The following is an 18,529-nucleotide window of genomic DNA, read 5'->3' as shown; positions in this document are numbered from 1 at the left end:
TCGCTCTCTGTGTAAGTACATGTACGTACATTAGCGATCATTTTCTCTCTTATTCGCTACAAGGGAGAATGAAGAGCGAACGGCTCTCCCTCGGTGGCGCGAGGCTCTCGCTTCTGTATGCATTTCGCGATAAAAGGGCGCTTGAAAGCTACTACGTTTATGAAATCTGCCGGGATTAAGTCGGCTAATTCTGCCAGCTGGAGAAAGTAGCAGAGCATATTGGCGATTTCAACAACAATTTCGAAGATTAAAAGTTATCGTGACTTGGATTTCTCTTCCTACGTAGAGTTTCGTTGGATCCGGAAAAGGGGTACGTTTGTAAAACGTCCATCGAGAGAGATATTGGGTTGGCAACTAAGTGATTGCGGATTTTGCATTACCACCTAATGACAAAATCCGCAATCACTTAGTTGCCAACCCAAATGTAAAATGTAGAGGCAGAAACGTACATGTTTATATAGATGGAAACAAATATGGATGGAAGGATATGGCGAGTATCGTTGGCGACGAACTTGTATATTGAAATAATTAATAAGCTGTTCGGTGGGTACACCGATCGATATTTGTGTACATACGGTAAAAGACATTGTGATAAAAATTTGCACATTAACAGGCTAAAAACAGAATTTCCTCTATGACTCAACAATCACGTGGAAACTACTTTGAGGCAATACTAAGTAAGATAATTGATAGAATGACGAAGCAAATCGACTGCTATTGTCGATATCATTGTTACATTGTTTCTACGTTGCTACGTTGTCTTTGGCAAAAGAAATCAGTTTACTATCTAAATCGTGGTAGCGTGTGTACTGTATGTTCATCAGGTAGAGCAAAGAAAGCAGAAACGCACAGACAAACGCAGACACGACCGATCTCTGGAGCGCTCAAGGCGAGAAGAAAAGATCGCGCGAGTCAACCACGGAGAACGATATCAGATATCTAATTATCCGACGACTCGTTTCACCGACCTGTGTTGAGAACGGAGTGTCGTGTCGTGCGGACAGCGGCGCGTGTGTGCATACGAAGAATGTAGGTAGAGATAGGCATGCACCGACAAGCAGCGGAGCATCCAGAACACAGACGTGTGTCGCATTCGCAAAGAAATATGTACACGGCATCTGTAATCCTGATGACTTAACTCGTAGCCGAAGATTCTTACGCATACGAGAAGAAGCGCGCGCTCGTATTACGGTTCGCTCGGTACTACAGTTACGTTAATACCCGTGACAGAGACGCGTCGAGCAGGAAAAAAAGGAACGAGAGAAGAGAGACACTCGGCTCGGCTTGGCTCGTTCGGTCAAGCGATGAACCGAGAAAGAGGATGAGAAAAACGAAGCAGAGGAGAGTAACGGACGGATATTTTAACCGATTATTACGTGCTTCCTTATCGGAGAGCAAACTTCCCGCGCTCTTCTCAGCCTGGTTCAGCTTATTGGCCAATCGTCTTCTTCTATTCCTGGTCCGTGATCACCGCGTACACCATTAAAAGCAACACGCGTGGACGGATGTTACCGGCCGAGTTCCGTTACCTTTTCCTCTTTTCTTCATCACGATTCGGATCGTCGCGTCGTGACGAGCCTAGGCTCGAGCCTGCTTCTTTTTCCCTTTGAGCATCCTCGTCGAGATATGCACACTTTGATACTCTCTCTTGAGACACGACTTGGCCCGAGAAAAGGTGTTTGGTCGTTCGAGGAGCACGATCTCGAAACGCATCGATGGGTAACGATAGCGACAGCGATTGAATCGTATTAAAAGTAATCGCGTCGGTAATAAGGATAAGTGGAGTGGAACGACGATACCGATAAAATTAAAGGCAAGGAGCAAGAGAGAAACGTCGAAGGACGAAAATTGGACAGGGAACGGCGGAGGAACGAAATTACTAATACTTTGAGGGCGGTATGCTCTGACGAGCGTATAACCTCAATTCTCGCGTATTTTTTGGAGTGATTAAAAAGATCGGAAATGTCGAAAAGTTCTTCCGATTTACATCTCGATTTGATATACGTTTGTCAAATTATATAGGTGCCGTTCTGTTTCACAATCTTTCTGCGTCTTTCACGCAACTTCAACATTCCATCCTTCCAGAATCTCTCGTTAAAAATTCTTCTTAAAAGAGTTAAGAATTCCTTAAAAATCGGAACGAACATACCGAGCAGCGTTTAATAAGTGTAATATTTTATTAGAAATCAATGAGCATATTAAAGATACTTCTGGTAACGTTTTTTTAGCGTGATATGCTTGGAAACAATTTTACCGATGGAGAGGTACTAAATAAACTGTATTATTTTATTAAATTCCTTAAAAACCGGAACGAACTACCCGAGAGTTAGGTTAGGTTTTCGTATTATATATTACTGTTATATAATTGAGGTTCCGTATTATTCAAGCATGCAATGTAAAAACACATTCGTAACATTTTATCTGTAGCATTCGTTGCTTCTTTTTCTGTTTTACTTAACGGTAGTTAACATTTTTATAGGATACCACGTGAAGTATGTAAGACGCGAATTCGCATCTTCTTCGCGCAAAGTGCTAATTTGGTGTAATTTGTTGTTTCGTCGAGAAACAAAAGAAAACGAGAAGAAACTATGAAATCTATCGTCGACTTAAAGAGCGGAAGATCTTCAGAGGCGAGCTTTTCAATTTACACGATGGTGTAAGATATTATGTATATAATTAACTTATTTAATTAATTATTTTATCAATTAATTAAATCGGACAAAGTATCAAAATGTAAATTGCAAGCAAATTTTAAATCTCATAGAAAAAGGCTCGAAAATGTACCCACGTATACTTCTCCACGTTTCGATACGCCGTTCTTCCCAAGAAAGGCTTCTGGATCCTCCGCTGAATTTACGAGTGAATCGCGTCGGACGTACAAAGTTCCCACAAGTCGTGAGAATCATTTATTTCGCGTCCGTGTTGTCGACAAGCCCGCGTTTAGCGTACAGAGACTTTATCCCCGATATACGTACAATATATTCTACCTAAATGTGCCGAAACACGAAACTTAGCGACAATGATACACACGTGCAAATTAAACGCTAAATATAAATCAAGATCGACGCAGAGGCCGATACTTTTTCAAATGATTTACGTATAGAACAAATTATTCAGCTTGATCTTCACAGCAACGTGCAATCAAGAATTACTGTGACAAGATTTTCCTATCGCAAACTTTGCTATCTAGTATACGTATAAGCGTGAAAGCTATATTTAATAGCATCGGTTTTTTATTTTCCCACTCGCTGCCTCTCGACCGTCTTCAACGTTGAGGAGGCGCTGGAACTGTTAGCAACAGGAAGTCACGGTACCGGAAATCTCGTACGATATAACGTTAGAAGTTCGTGGCCGGAAATAAACATTTTTCAATCGCTTTTATCATCGAAGCATAATCGTTTGGCGTAAAGGGAGTAAGAGGGAGGCGTCAAAGAGTAGCAAACGACGCGTGAGCTTCTACGCTCGACGATTACGATGCGTGTATTTTAGCATAGTTAAAATAAACATCGAACGTGTCGTTACGCCTGTGCGTTTCATGTACAGACTTTTCTATGAAACTGTTATCGTGTTTTCCCTAGGATACGTTTATATGTATATATATTCGAATTTGCCTGGATATTTACGATACACGCTTTATCGATCGTTCCGCGTTGACAGGGATGACCGATTTCAGGACTGAGCAAATTTCCCGCATCACCGACCATTCTAATTACAATTCAACATTGCGAGTAAAACCTCAGAATTGATTAGTATCCAAGGTTGGTCAAAGCATTTTATATTCATACATTGCGACCAGCTTGTAAATAACGCGGTCATACGAGATGAAACGTAGGCGCGCTAACGTTAACGGTGACAAGTTAGAGCCCCCTGTTTACGACAATTCCATTGGAGTCTCGCAATTATGTAAGCATCGCGTGTTCGTCTTACCGAACGTAAAACAGAAACGTTATTTTAATGCTATTCATAATCGATAGCTGTCGCTGGTTGACAAAATTTCATACGCGAAGGATGTTAGAAAACTTTGGTCGAACCGAAAGTGTTGGGGAAGGCACGCAACTCGATTACTACGACACAAGTCGGTATCGTATTACAGCGAAGAAATGACACGCGAGTTGCTTTTTGCAAAAAAGACGATAAAGCAGACAGCGATAGTGCAACGTTCGCGGCCAACAAAAGCAGACTCTCTTTTACCTTGGCCACGGTGGATGACTAGTTTGCAACAATTAAATCGTTCAGCCTTAGTGATGAAAGCGGATGCTCGCTGCGACGAAAGAAATTGCGTACGATCGTCGTAACTGGAAAGGAGAGCGTGATTGCAATCATTGCTGCGTCGTAAAACGACGTTGTCCGTGAATAGCGGGTCATGCAAATTTATCAATTTAGTGGCTCGATGCACCGAACTACAGTGAGTTGTCATGCACCGTGATCACGACGCACGACGCGCGACCCAATCGTACGATAAAAACGCAATCTCGTATCCGTAACTTCGTTCGCGCTTTGCTCGCTTTAAACTAGTTTAAACGGTTGATAAGTTCGTCGACGTCCAGTTTCCTTTCTAATGCCGTTTGGATCAGTTTACACACCACGAACGAAACCCGCATCTTCCAGATATGCGGTGTGTTTGTAGGCAAATTTTATTTCTTGATTTGTTTCCTGTAAATCCATATTTCACGAATCGCCGACTCAGAAACTTCTCGCATCCACGCGTGGCACAATTCGTTTAAATTTCCACCTCCGTTCCTGCAAGTATCAGTTACCGGAGGCCGATAATCCCACGGAAATAAACTCGCAGTCGCAGAGATCGTTCGTTCTGCGAAATACCACGTACGATAGAATTCGATCCGCTCTTATCGTTCTTCGCGTTCGTACGTTGCATACGAAAAGATGTCGCGCGAGGCAGTGGCGCATATCTTTGATAAAACGATGTTTCTGGCCGGCGTGGGAAATGGCGGTGAGAAGGAAAAAGCGAAAGACGCGCACGACTTGGAAAACCCGCATCGTCGAATACATGGTAGGTTTCTCCGGAGGGTTTGTCTGTCGAGTAGACAAGTCCGTGGCAGTTGGCAGTGGAAATCTCGAGCGAGAGGGCTCAGGCAGACGGTCGAAGGTGGTACTTTTTTTCAAGACGTTCGTCTGTCGGCGCACCCGCGCTGTTCTAGCAGTCATTGCCCTCGGTCTATCCCGAGGTTCTCACGCGTTTGCATACAGTGCGCGTTGTACGCGTTTGTGTCACCTGTCTGCGAAAACAGGTGCCTATTCAGCCAGCGAGATCGCTTGCTCCCGCTTCGTCCCGTGCCACGCCTGCTGACAATGTTGACGCATTGCCCATTGAAAAAGAGCGATGCTCGACGGCCAGGGTTGAAACTAACCCAGCTTACCGACAGATTTCCAGGTTCCGCGACTAATGGCATTTTTAGAATTGCCAAAGCAAATGCAGAGCGCCGCTTCTTGCTGATATTTCCTCGGTGATATTTCTTTCTTCTTGTAGCTTTAAATTCCAGCCGAGCAGGCTGCTGATACGCTGGAATGCATGCCATTCGCGTTAAAATACCGCGAGCTTCGACACTCGAAATAGGCTTCTCGTTCAAATTCTAGGCGATGCTCTGACACGAAATATCGCGTTTGTGTTGCAGGTAGCCCAAATGCCAGTCCAGCACGCCAGCCTTTTAAAAGTCACCGACTCGAAGGCTCCTTGGTCACAGCGTAAGTATCCTAAGAATGAAATGCTATCCGATGTCTTTTTATTACTTTCCAATGCACTTCCTCTCTTCCATGAATTCCCTGGCAGAACCGTTCGAGAATACGTACGATGTTTCGCGGTTAATCGCCGCCGAATTTACCGCGCTCCTATATACGGCTTTTACTCGGTCAATTGAATCCGCTCCAACAATGCCGCCGATATTGATTTTATTTTAGCTGTCTGCTTTTTTCTTTTTTTTTCTTTTTTTTTTTCTTTTTTTCGTCATTATTGCGTCTACGACGTTCGGTGAAATCGACGAAAGACAAAGAAAAAGCAACGATCGAGTATACGGCGTACGTGCCGTATACGTGAAATGCATCGGCAAGCCCCGGAGCGCATCGCAAAGCGGCGGGCAAAGATGAAACGAAACGCGATTTGCAAGCTGCGCCTGGCTCGCGCTGGCGGAACAGCCAGTCGATATAGGAAAAAAGCGGCGGCGCCCGGTCCGATATAGACGAGGGAGAGCCTGCTATTGCAGGATGACGTAATCGAAGGAAAGGGGGCGGGAATGGAGTTTGAACGAAGCGCGAGCGAAGAGGTTTGTCCGACATCCTCGTTCCTTCCATAACCTTTCGGTCGTCGTAGGTTTCTAACGTTCTGTCGGTCAGTTCGCGTTATCCGTTTTCTTCGACGAGCGCGCCTTTTTCTTTCTTCCGTCTTTCGCCCGTAGAACTTCTTGTTTCGTATATTTCTCTCGTCTAGAAACGGAAGAGCATTACGAGTGTATAATAGCGATAGTATAATAGCAATAAGAGCATAAGTGTATAGTAATATGTATTAGGTTGGCAACTAAGCGATTGCGGATTTTGTCATTAGGTGATATTGGCAAAATCCGCAATCACTTAGTTGCCAACGCATCGGTCGTAGACTCGCGTGCGCTACCATAGTTTACTTTTTGCTAGTAATAGTTGTTCGTTCCAATGGATCCATACACGAACTCGCCAGAGATGATCGTCAAGATACACGATACGGAAATCTAAAGTGACAAGAGACAATCGGTGAGTCACGATATCCTTGCTCACCGCATCCTTTGAGAGTGAACGGGATCCAATGTGGTGAAGCGTGATCTAACGTCTTGGATTGCCGTCACGGTTCCCGAGATCCTCTCGTTTCTTTCTCCGTTCCAGCCGTACCTTTCTCTCCACTTTAAAATCCGCACGTTAAAGAACCGCTTGAACTTGTTCCAAACCTCTTCTTACTGGAAACCTGAAAAACGTCTTAATCCGCCAATAGATTTCGAAGAACCGTTCGTTTCACCTTTTTCCACGATGCCGGTTCGGAAATTTTCATTTACGATTCGACAACAATGACAGAAGCGTTTCTATCGGATCGCATCGTTTCTACAGTTATAATACCACCAATGTCGATCCGTTAGAGAAAAGAAAGCGTTTCATAGAGATCGTTGAAGCGTTAACGGATACTAACTCACGGCTGATGGTGTAATTAGTTCCAATTGGTAATTCAAGCGCAACCTCTTTCCTTCGTGGCTCGATTAGCACCGGACACGAGCATGAGGATACGCCAATGATTTCCAGCGCAGGGAAATCGACTTGTGCGCTTGTGTTGCCAGGTTGCCCCAGCCATCTGTCCTACCAATTACCATCGTTTCCCTTTTCCGCAAAGTAGAATCGCTTGGTTTTTTTTTTCTCGCACAGGTGAACGGAGAAAGGACAATGTTGTCGTACATGCTGCCGACCGAAGACAAACCACCACCGGGAGACTCGAATCAGGCCAATTACCGTGCTAGTAAGTTGCAGAAGAGTCTGAGAGAACGGCCCCCTATCGCTTCGAAGCCGACAGGCAAAGTAATCACCGTTTCTCCGAAAAAGTACGTTGACACGGGAAAAACAATGATCGTTTCGACGAAGATCGAGGAGCACGCTGGTGACCAGCAGCAGCATCACCGGCAGGACGAGCAGCAGCAACACGGAGTGTCGGCCGAAAGCCCCAAACACAATGGCACTGTGGTGAAAAAATCGACTTTGCACACGTCCAAGGTCACCAAGGATGACAGCCTGTACAGCATAAACAGCGAGGCCAGTACGGTCGGAAGCGATCGGAAGAACAAAATTTTCAACGGAGCCAAGCACACTAGTCTAAAGAGGTAGGGGCAAACGCGACGAATATCCAGGCTAGAGATAGAGATAAAGTTGATGCAGAGAGAGAGAGAGAGAGAGAGAGAGAGAGAGTTCAAAGGTCGTATCGAGATCACCTTTCTAAATTGGTTCATTCGGTCTTTAACCTCTTCCCTTTGCTGTATCATAACTAGTACGAGCGATCGACTTTCCCGAATTCGTTGCTATTTCTGGTAATTCACGGTCATTGTCTATCTTTTTACCCTTGAACACGCGCTATTATTATATCAAAATTATCGTTCGATGTAGTGATAGAAAGCATCTATCGTGCGTCATTGATATTTTTGTTCGATCGCGATATACGTAGTTTTCTCGCATTGTTCTCTCTGCTACGAGAAAAAGCTCGAAGTACACACGTATCGGTGAGAATTGCAAGAAAAATTCAACAGGCAGAAGATGCGGCGGTTGTAACGTTCACGCGAGCGCTGTTTCAATGGCGCTCGCCATCACACGGAAAAGGAGATCGCAGCGAGTCGTTTCACTGTCAAGGTGGAACGTTTGGAAGTGTTGACCGAGTTAAAATTGTATCTATCGCTTTGAAAAACACAAAGATACCTACGATCGCAGCTTTTTATTTCTTTCGCGATTGAATTCGCGATAGGATTTCCTTGCGAGTGTATACGTATGCATATATATGGTATTAAGAAATTTACGTTATCAATTGAACGCCACTTAATGGAATAAACATGACTCAAGCTTTGCGGAACAAGTCGCTGGAACTCCTGTGACATTTATACGTTAAGGTAGCTCACGGTCGTTCCACGTCTCATGGACCGCGTTTGAACAAACCTTAGTATAATACAGGCCTTATATCAGACATTACAGATACAATAGCATTAAAAAATTGTCTGCCTATGAATTTCCTTTTCCGCTTTTATTTATTTAGTCCGCGATATAACGTCTTAAATTCAATTATTTTCAGCAGATAAAAACGTATTATCGAAATGTTTAATTCTGAAATTTCTTAATTTAGTAACGATAGATGGACGGATAAGTCACATATGGTAAATTCAACTATCACGCGATAACACAGCGTTAAAAGGGGAAACCTCCCACTCAACAGTATTTTTAATTAGGTGTTTGCTGAAACTATCCAGTACTTTTAACACATACCAACCTCTTTCCGCTAGTACAGCCATAAAATCATTTTTAACCGAAGGTTGTTTACAGAATAAGTTTCTATTCAATTAGACTTACAGCTTGCATTAGACTTACATTGTTTGCATTAATGTCGTGAAAAAAGAATACGAAAAAAATAATTCGAAAGAGCTATTAGAAAACGATATAAAAGTGGCTACACAAAATTGAAATACGAATAGTGTAACGTATCGTATATTTCCTTTTCTCTGCAAATTCTAGGAAGAATTAATTATATTGTGCATTAATTATAACGCGCTAGAGTATAAAAAAATTGAGGTGAACGCATTTAGTTTTCTGAGTAAGAAAGTAAGAAAGCAACGCGTGGGCGAGCAATTACGAGTCAGTTACATCATCGAGAAAAATTCGGGTTAGTGACACAGACAAGGTAGTAAGTAGAAAGGAACTACGTACGTTAGAGAACAGAACAACGATAGTATTTAGAACGTTACTGTACGACTATGCAACCATGTGACTTTAAGCATCTTTCTATACGATGTATCTCTGTATTACCCTCTCGACTATAGTTTCGTTGAGCAAAACTGTCGTCATGTGGCAGCACCGTACTAACAACCGCTTCAGCCTAGATCACAACCATGTTTCAAAAGAAGATAAAATCGGAGTATATACATAATAGGAAAATTAAATAGACAGGATAAGATACTGGATATTTTAATTTCTAGTTAGTTTAGTTTAGAATGTTAAATTTCGTCATTAAAAATTCTATACTTGTATTTCGACGATAATCGATAGAACTGTGATATACGTATATGTGTGTACAAATTATAGTAATTATCCTCTGATGATATTTTTAAAATTCGGTGCCACCGTGTTTTGCACATTGTATAAGATAGACACTCGCAGTTTTAATCCTGACTGCTCTCGATCCCTGTAATTCGATCCCATGATCGTGGGATTTCGATTTTGATATCGGACCGCCTGCTCCTGCGGTTGCCGAGTGTCCGATTCACTTGCTTCGAGTACTGTCACGCGATAGGAAATTGAGGTTTACGGCAACTATTTTTTTCGGCTTTCCGCGCGGCTAATAATGTTTTTTATGTCAATAGTTCTTCCTCTGCTGTTTTATCTCGTTTATATTCATTATCTTGTTGCTAATACACGCAGTCACATGTATAAGAATAACATAATTCTAAATATTAGAGACTAAAAAAGTATATTGGGTTTTCTAGAGTTTCCTTTGGTTCGAGTAAAGGATCAATGGTAGAAACTTTGGTATACGAGACTCCTGTTCAAGAAGAGCCGGAGATCAATCGGTTTATGGACCACAACGGCCGCATACCCTCTATGATCGCATCTGTACCTGATACCGAGTAAGTAATTGAAATATTCTTTCTCCTTCCGTGCTGCTGCACTTGTACTTACTTATATATATATATATATATATATATATATATATATATATATATATATATATATATATATATATATACACATACATACATGTCGTGTGCCGTTATGTGTTACGTCATCCGATACGTTAAACATTAAATATCGATATGAAGAGTTCTTAGGAACATTATCTTTTTACATAAGATCTTTCGATAAGCGTATAATTTTTAGCGATTAGAATTCTTTTATCGTCACAATACATAACAAGTATGTATTAATGTAAAGTCGACGATACAGATTTATGTAATCCATACCTTTTTCTTTCCACATAGTCATTACAAGCAGTTAACAGTTCGTATTTCTTTCTTTGAGACTGCATTTCATCGATGAGGTTGGAGTCAAGCGTTACTAGCCGTAGTTTGGTAACGTAGACACCTCCGCCCACGCGCGATCTCCCTAATAGACTTCTACTTATTGCCTGGTGTGATCATTATCGTGTTTGATCCGGTTAAACGACAAAGCACACGCACGGAATACTTAATGTCGTTTTTCGACAACATTACGGTCGGGATTAAATTTCGTTTTAGGCTGAATAAACAGGTTTCCGCAGAATCTTCCACGTCTAATTTTCTATGCCATCTGAAGTTACCTCTCACAATAATGCATACACAGATGTCGATTGACAAATTGCGAATTACGGTAAAAAGTTCTCTTAACATATTTGTATGGTGAGTAATTCCTTAAATAACCTGTAGTAGGTTAACATAAAAGGTAATGATATTGACATCATTCGCGAGGTTTTAAAATATTCTCCAACTGCCTTGGGGTAAGGCATGATGTCATCCTTAGAATTTGCACATGAACAAATACGAATTTATGCGCGTCTATATGTGTTATATCTTGTTATGCCACATAAATCTATACAAATAACTATACAATTGAAATAGTATTGGATCTAATGTTATGTTGCATAATATGTATATGCATATCTGAGGAATGCCAACGAAGCATACGCATCTAACGAAGCAAAGGAATTAATGATACCTACGATGCCTTAATGTCGATGCACGCGACGACAAACGTTCAAAAAGATCGAGTTATTTTTATCATGTGAGAAACAGAACTAAATTGTAAAAAAAACTAGTCCGAACGTAATCGAACGATCGGGAGCGCGCGTCGAATAATGGGATGTTTCGCGAAAGCGCCGAGAGAGCATAGCACCGTCGCAGTTGTTCGACGCGATGTCGGGTTGTGCCTTGTGCCGTGGGTCGTCCTCAGTGTAAAGCCAGACAAGGTGGAGCAAGGGAAGCCTATAAACGCAGGCGTGGTGCGGAAGATTTACGATCGATTTCGCGACGCGTAGCTTCGTTTCCCGGAGGCCGAAGTTTAGTTCGTGTCGTACCTGGGCATCGGTCGACAGCCCTGTGTACCTTTTTCGCGAGTGTCTAGCATTACCGAGTGATACCGGTTGAGCTTGATCGAAGTTCAGGGGAAAGAACTTGCATGCCAGGAGTATTTACAGGAGCTTCTCGTCATTGTTCCCGAGCCACGGCCACGGGAAGCTGACGGATTCTCATCTGTCAGGTATGATTCTTTTTTTAGGCTATTCGTTGGTAAACAGAACGATCGTTCGTTTGCTTGGTAGAGCATGACGAATTGAAGCAGTGACTTCGATAAAATTAATCGCTGTTCAAATTACCATTCGTTCGAACGCAGTCGTATCGAAAGAAGATATCTCGATAGTTTTCTTGCAATCGTTTATTTGTTTCTATTTTAAGCACAATGATACAGACTAGTTGTGCGTACACTTCTAGTTCTACTCGTTGACGATGATTACGCGTATTACCGTGCAATCGATTCTCTCTGAAAAGTCTATAAACCGAACCAACCAATGTAGTAAAAGGGGAAGGTGGAGATGGGAGAAACATGGTAGTTACTGAGGGTGAAAATGCAAAAGAGACCGAGTACTCTCTGGCTAGTTACCATGGCGACGAGCCATCTTGACACACTACGGACCCTTTCTTTCGAATCTTTGGATCTTCCTTTTGTTAAACCGGTACCGCCACTCGGGGAGGTAACGTTTTCGCGTTAACCTAGTAGTTTGCACTTAATGTTCATCTTATACATACTACACTACCTCCTTTTTCCGACCACTACTATATTCTAAAGCTAAAGCTAGAGGCGAAGCGTAGTTCGTATACGGTTCAAGTGCGTTGCAAGTACAATCTCTAACAATAATGCACATTTTTATTTTACGATCGTCGATAGATTAATTATCGAACGTCTAAAGATCAGCTTTCTGAAATACGCTGCTAAATTCACTTACGAAATTTCTTGTTCGTTTAAGTTTCTGTTTAAGAAATAGAACATCGTAAAGTAAAACATGCTCAAGTCGTTATCGCCAATTGAAATACAAATTGAAATACATACAGTCGAATCTTTAGCCCACTCTGATAATAACGTTATCTCTCTTTGCTTGGCTATCATTTATTTTTTCTAACATTTATTTTTTTCTATATCTTTACATACGATACGTATACACGTGCTTTGTTCACTCGTTCCAACGATTAACTTGCAGTTTTTTATTTTCCGGATTTCACTAACGAGCGAACTCGATAAAGAAAGCGTGGCAACCGACGTAAAAGTTAGATTTCGTAATTTATTGCGGTAGTATGAAAATTATTCGTTTCTATAGAAAAAAATGGAACGTTTGTTTGCTGGTTTTTATTTCGTGTGTACAATTTAACTTTAGGCATTATATCGAAGCTCAACTCTAGTCGGTCATGCGTGATCAGCCTGTGTAATGTATATCACTGAGCTCACGACGAAGAATCGCGTTTCAAGCGTGTCTCCTTTTACGGATTAAACGGTTAAAACGGTTAAACGTTTAAGACGTGATATCCGTCTTTCGTTCGTTCATCCGTGCCGCTTGGAAAATTTGAGCGGGAAGCACGCGTAAATCGAGCTGAATAAAGCCGGTTTCCAACGAGAAATTCCTCTCAGTTATGAATATAAATTGACGCGGCGTATGTGGGAGTTTGTGCCGCGTCATACAAAGTCTTTCGACGATCCTGTACAACTTTTCACACACTCGTCCATCGTGCACAACCGATCGCATGTGCTATATATCGTTACGTAGATTCTGGCGAGCGTAAGAAGTTAAAAATATGCCGCTGAGTAGAAACAAAATGGGCGTACCCGAAAATGGAAAACACGGGGTAATCTCAATCGAAGCAGTAGCCGATAATTCACGTCCCGTGACGAATCTAAAATATTTACTCATCTAATCATTGTTAAATCTTGGCGCGTCGACCGTTTACCGTAAAGTTTGTCACGGTTTCTTGGTAAAATAACGCATCTATCCCTGATTTCATTTTCTGGAAATATCAATTTTCTTCGATATCACTGGACGCTCTCGTTTGGGTACGGGTATAGAGAAGTCGACCTCGTAGGGTTATAGACGCAGTGGCGCCCACGTATCATTCATCGACCATCCGCCCCTTATTCGTACAATAGTCGATGCCATTACTCTCCAGTGTGTTTTTCGACCAAGAAGACGCCCGTCTACGAAACTGGGTTAAAATTTAATAAGTACCTACTTAATTATAATTTACACGTATTTGGATATAGCTTCGGTTTGAAGTAGCACATGGATCGTACGAATTAGATGACATTAACACTGTCGATATCGCTTAAGAAAATCGAACGTCGAGCTTCCAATTAACGCGTGTTAAATAGTGGCGTGACGATCGACCGGTTGAATATATCGACTGAAATAAAAGGCACGGTCGGAGGGTATTTGCTCGCGGGTACAGTCTGGTGACAGTTACGAAAAACATTTCGACATACCGAGATCATCATCGGCGCGGGATGGTATCACAAACTCAAGGTCTAAAGTTTAAATCGTATAGCGTAGGTGTTTAAATGCACCATGACGTCAGACCGCATGCTACCGTAGGAAACGTGGCGAACGTGACAAACGTGGGTGTCGGGGAATGGGAGGCTAAAGTATAGCAGGCCGAGACGCTCTCGTTGAAATAATCGTAAACACGCGTACTCTCCGTATTTCTATTTTTTCCTGATCGTATTTGCCGCATGCACTCGCGTGCTGTTCGATAGCCTGCATCTACGTATATATACGCAGGTCGATTTCTCTCGTTGGACGCGCGTAACATTCGTGCATTATCGTCGTAAGATCGATTTCTTCGTAACCGGCTGCATCGGGATGAAAAGTCGCGTGACCGTGGAATGGTAAAACCGGTTCCAAGCCAGACCTCGGCTTTGCTTCTCCATCCTTTCGATTTCTTTCGTTTCCCTTGCGTAAAACTGCCTCTTGTTCTTTTCCTTTTCTTTTCCGCTTTCGTTCTTTTTTACCCTCTTCTTCTACCTTTCCCTTCCTTTCCCTTTTTTTCTTTTTTTCTTTTTTCCCCCGTTGCTCCTCTCCCCCACTCGGACGCGAAAGTCGACATGGAAGAACGTGCCGATTGCGTAAGAGGATGACTCGCTACGCTCGGTAACAGGTCGGTTTTTTTCGAGCCATCGCGTCTTGTTGTCATAACAGCAGAGGGTGTATAGTTGGTCGGTAACCGCAATAACATCGAGAGTCATTTTGATATACGTCGCGTTATCGTGGTTTCGATAACAAAATCGTGCTTTTGTAATGCATAGTATTCGAGCACGTTCCATTTACCATAGCTTCATTTTGAAACGATTTGAAAACGAACGTATTCGTTGATTGTTGTTTATACCAACGGAACGTATACTGGCGCAAATTGTCGCGCGATTAACCGCGCATCGATACACAATGTGTTGACGCGATAGTTGACGAACACCGCGTACTTCCGGTAAACGTGGTAATCCGTAATAAATGTGCACAAAAAGATCATAGCTGGCGCAGTAACCATTCGATGCATTTCAAAACATTTGTAGTAATGCTTCGCTCGATAAGATGTTTACCGCCAGATCGTTAAGTGATTAATAATTTATCTAATTCCAATCGTTTTCGTTTATCGCGAGCACAAACGCTCGGTCGATATTTAATTCCGTTCGCCATCTATAAATGGAAACTAGAATTTCCGTAGTAAAGGGACCAGTCGCTGCATTTCTATATAAAGCGTGATAGTTGATTGATAATGAAATAAGAAGAGGAAGCGAAAGCGGTTAGTTGCGGTTGCGAGACATAATCGGAAGCGATCCGTGCGTAGAATTTTCCAGCGTGCAAAGTTTCGCCGTTGAAAAATATCGATTAAACACTTTCTCCGCAATCCGTGGGGCGCCCCTTGAAAAGTGAGAGGGTCACCGTTTACGCCACAGGGTGGTGGCAAACAGCCATTGAACGAATGGGGCGACGATCCGTCCCGAGGCAAATTCCTCGTTTTACCGTCTTCCAACCAAGGTCGCTCCACGTTATTTTACACGCGTTCTTTTTTTCCCCTGACAAATGAAATAACCTGTGGATAATTTTATTTATGGCAAGATAAGAACGGAATTACTTTCAAAAGACGCGTTGCATCGTTTTTAGAAGCGGCTTCGGTGAATTCGATCGTTCGACTAAGCTTTTATCGATTCTATCTGATCGCGATTCGCCACGTTAACGAGAAACAACAATTTTCGATCAGAGTTAACGACATTTTGATGTTTCCGGTTTTAGTATATCTACATACTGGATTGTCAAGCGATCTCACAAATTGGCAAGTGTCAGCGTATCCTTTGGCACGATGCCATTCGTGCAACACGTGAGCCTAACGAAATATTTAACGACCGAAAAACTATCACCAAGGAAGAAAGCATTTCGCGATAAATCACCGTTAACTAATTCGGTTCTCGTGTCGTAGATGATACATAATGAATCGCTCGATGGATACCGGTTATTATGCAGTCGGTTCGTTGAAACGTTCTCTTCATTCAGCGTAATCTTATTTTCTGTCTTCTTCCTTTCCGAAGGAATGAACCTCGCGCTGCCATCGAATCGAAACGGCGAATGTTGGATGTTCTAACCCTGCGAAGGATCGCCATCTTAACCGTTTGAGTCGCGGGGTTCTTCGAAAAAACAGAGTCGAAAAATCGCTCGTCTTTATCGATTGCGAAGAGAAACAAGCGACGCAATAGCGCTCGTCATATTTGTTATTTGGTTGGCAACTAAGTGATTGCGGACTTTGTCATTAGGTTGTATTGACAAAATCCGCAATCACTTAGTTGCCAACCCAATATTTTTATGAAATACATCTATATTATTATACAGGGTAGTTGCGGAAAGAGGGTGATTCTACGCGAAAAAAGAAGTCGAAAATATAGAATAAAAATTTTTTTTTCTTTTTTTTTTTAAATTTTTCCATCGAAACAACGATATACAGCGAGATCCGTTATAACGAGGCGCGATAAAGTGCACGCGTACCGAGCGAAAATTCAAAGTCGATTTTCTCGAAAACAAAGCCTCAAACGAAAAATTGTTATTCTATATTTTCGACTTCTTTTTTCGCGTAGAATCACCCCTTTTCCGCTTGTACTGTATGTACTATATGCGTACTATTAATGTTCAATAAAAATTATTGAGGAGATAACAATGATATACAAAATACCGTCAGTCGTCCGTAACGTTCAAACGTACTGCCACTTTTCGATGTAAAAATCGTATGTTGCTTTCGCGTTACTTGCGTCGTTGTACGACTACGTTTTGCTTTTTTAAGTATCGCGTTCTGCTGGATGCACCGCGATCTGTGTGAGTAGCTCGCCTTAGAATGTAAGATGATCGAACCTGAATATCCGCTTGGACACGATTTTAACGATCTTTCGTTCTGTTTGTTTTTACAGCGAAGGTAGGGAAATGGTACGCGTGTCGTTGTTAGGTCCACAACCTTCACCGACAACGCCCGGCGTATTTCAGGTGCAGCCTATCGCGATATCGAGGACTCAACCGATCGACATGGACACCGTTCCGGCCGAACTGCTGACTACGCACACCGAACACACAGCTCCCGCCTATCACACGCAAATCAGGTAAGCCTCTCTCTCTTCCCTTTGCTTTCGTTTCGTTTCGCTTGGTTTCCTTCGGTTTCGTACCTAGCACCTTCTCGATTACGTCTTCAAGTTATCGATCACCTCGCTGTATTACATTCGTTCAGTCACCTTGATCACCATCCGAGAATGCGATCGTTTTCTCTGATTTAGAGGGACGCGTGTAAGAACGCTATTGCGAAAGCGAATGGAAAACATGGCGTAGTCTGCGTGTATTGGATTGGCAACTAAGTGATTGCGGATTTTGTCACTAGGTGGCATTGACAAATACCAAATATATAAATATATCTGAAAGTTTAGTAGCTGCGAGACGTAAACAAAGAGGACGTGCCGTAGATCACAGTACGTTCGTTCGTTTGCTTTGTTGCCTGCGCATTGGGAACTCGCGTATCTCTTTGTAATACGATGCCCCTGCTGTTAAAGCATCTGGAAGAATTATCGAAAAATCTGGATGCACACGATCAAATGAGAACCACTACCTTTCTTATAATTATAATTAGCTCCCTGCTAGCAACACACCAGTGACCCCCCCCGGTGTTGCTCTTAATGGACCGGAAGTGACGTGCCGTCCCCTCGGTCTCTCCACTTTTCTCCGTCTTTCTGCCATTATCTTTTTCTATCGAACGGTATCGCGCTACCAATTTACGTTTCTTTGCGACTGTTACGCAGACGCAGAACGAAGCTCTCTCGTTATAAACAGACTCGTTGATCGAGTAACCGTTACGCATTCGCTATTCACGCGTGCCTTTATTGCGACGCGATCGTTTTATGAATCATTTGCTGTCCGATCATTCGCTCCCCTATCTCTTTCCTTTCTCTCTCGCGCGCCACTTCGTTTCATTTTAAATCGTAATCCGTCTTTGACGTATCGTTTTACGTTTCGGTGTACATTTTCACGCCGGAGACTGCTCGTCGCGTATCTGTTTGCACGATAAAAATGATTGCTCGCGTGATACACAGCTGATCGCCGCGCCGAGAAGAAAAACGTAAATAGGGGTTAAAAAAAAAAAAAAAAAAAAAAAAAAAAAAAAAAAAAAAAGAGGGTAGGATCTGGAGATCGATAATTCAGGGTGCAACGTACCCGCGCGATACGAAGCTGTATCTTACGTGTACCCTTTTTGCACGACACAACATCCCGTTTTTAAATAACACG

The 18,529-nt window shown here is 42.4% G+C and overlaps 1 protein-coding gene across 1 annotated transcript in view; it reads left to right on the top strand.

The window, feature by feature from the left end:
* Positions 1–18,529, top strand: part of LOC126870351 (uncharacterized) — a 40,906-nt gene that overhangs the window by 11,691 nt on the left and 10,686 nt on the right. The window contains exons 2-5 of the mRNA XM_050627974.1: positions 5,634–5,703; positions 7,396–7,844; positions 10,203–10,343; positions 17,173–17,358. Coding sequence (XP_050483931.1) covers positions 7,414–7,844; positions 10,203–10,343; positions 17,173–17,358 — 758 coding nt within the window. The 5' untranslated portion in view covers positions 5,634–5,703; positions 7,396–7,413. The remainder of the gene's footprint in view (positions 1–5,633; positions 5,704–7,395; positions 7,845–10,202; positions 10,344–17,172; positions 17,359–18,529) is intronic.

This window comes from Bombus huntii, chromosome 1, assembly GCF_024542735.1.
Source record: "Bombus huntii isolate Logan2020A chromosome 1, iyBomHunt1.1, whole genome shotgun sequence".
Lineage (NCBI taxonomy): Eukaryota > Metazoa > Arthropoda > Insecta > Hymenoptera > Apidae > Bombus > Bombus huntii.
The sequence above is the reverse complement of the archived record's forward strand: the minus strand, read 5'-3'. Positions and strand labels throughout refer to the sequence as shown.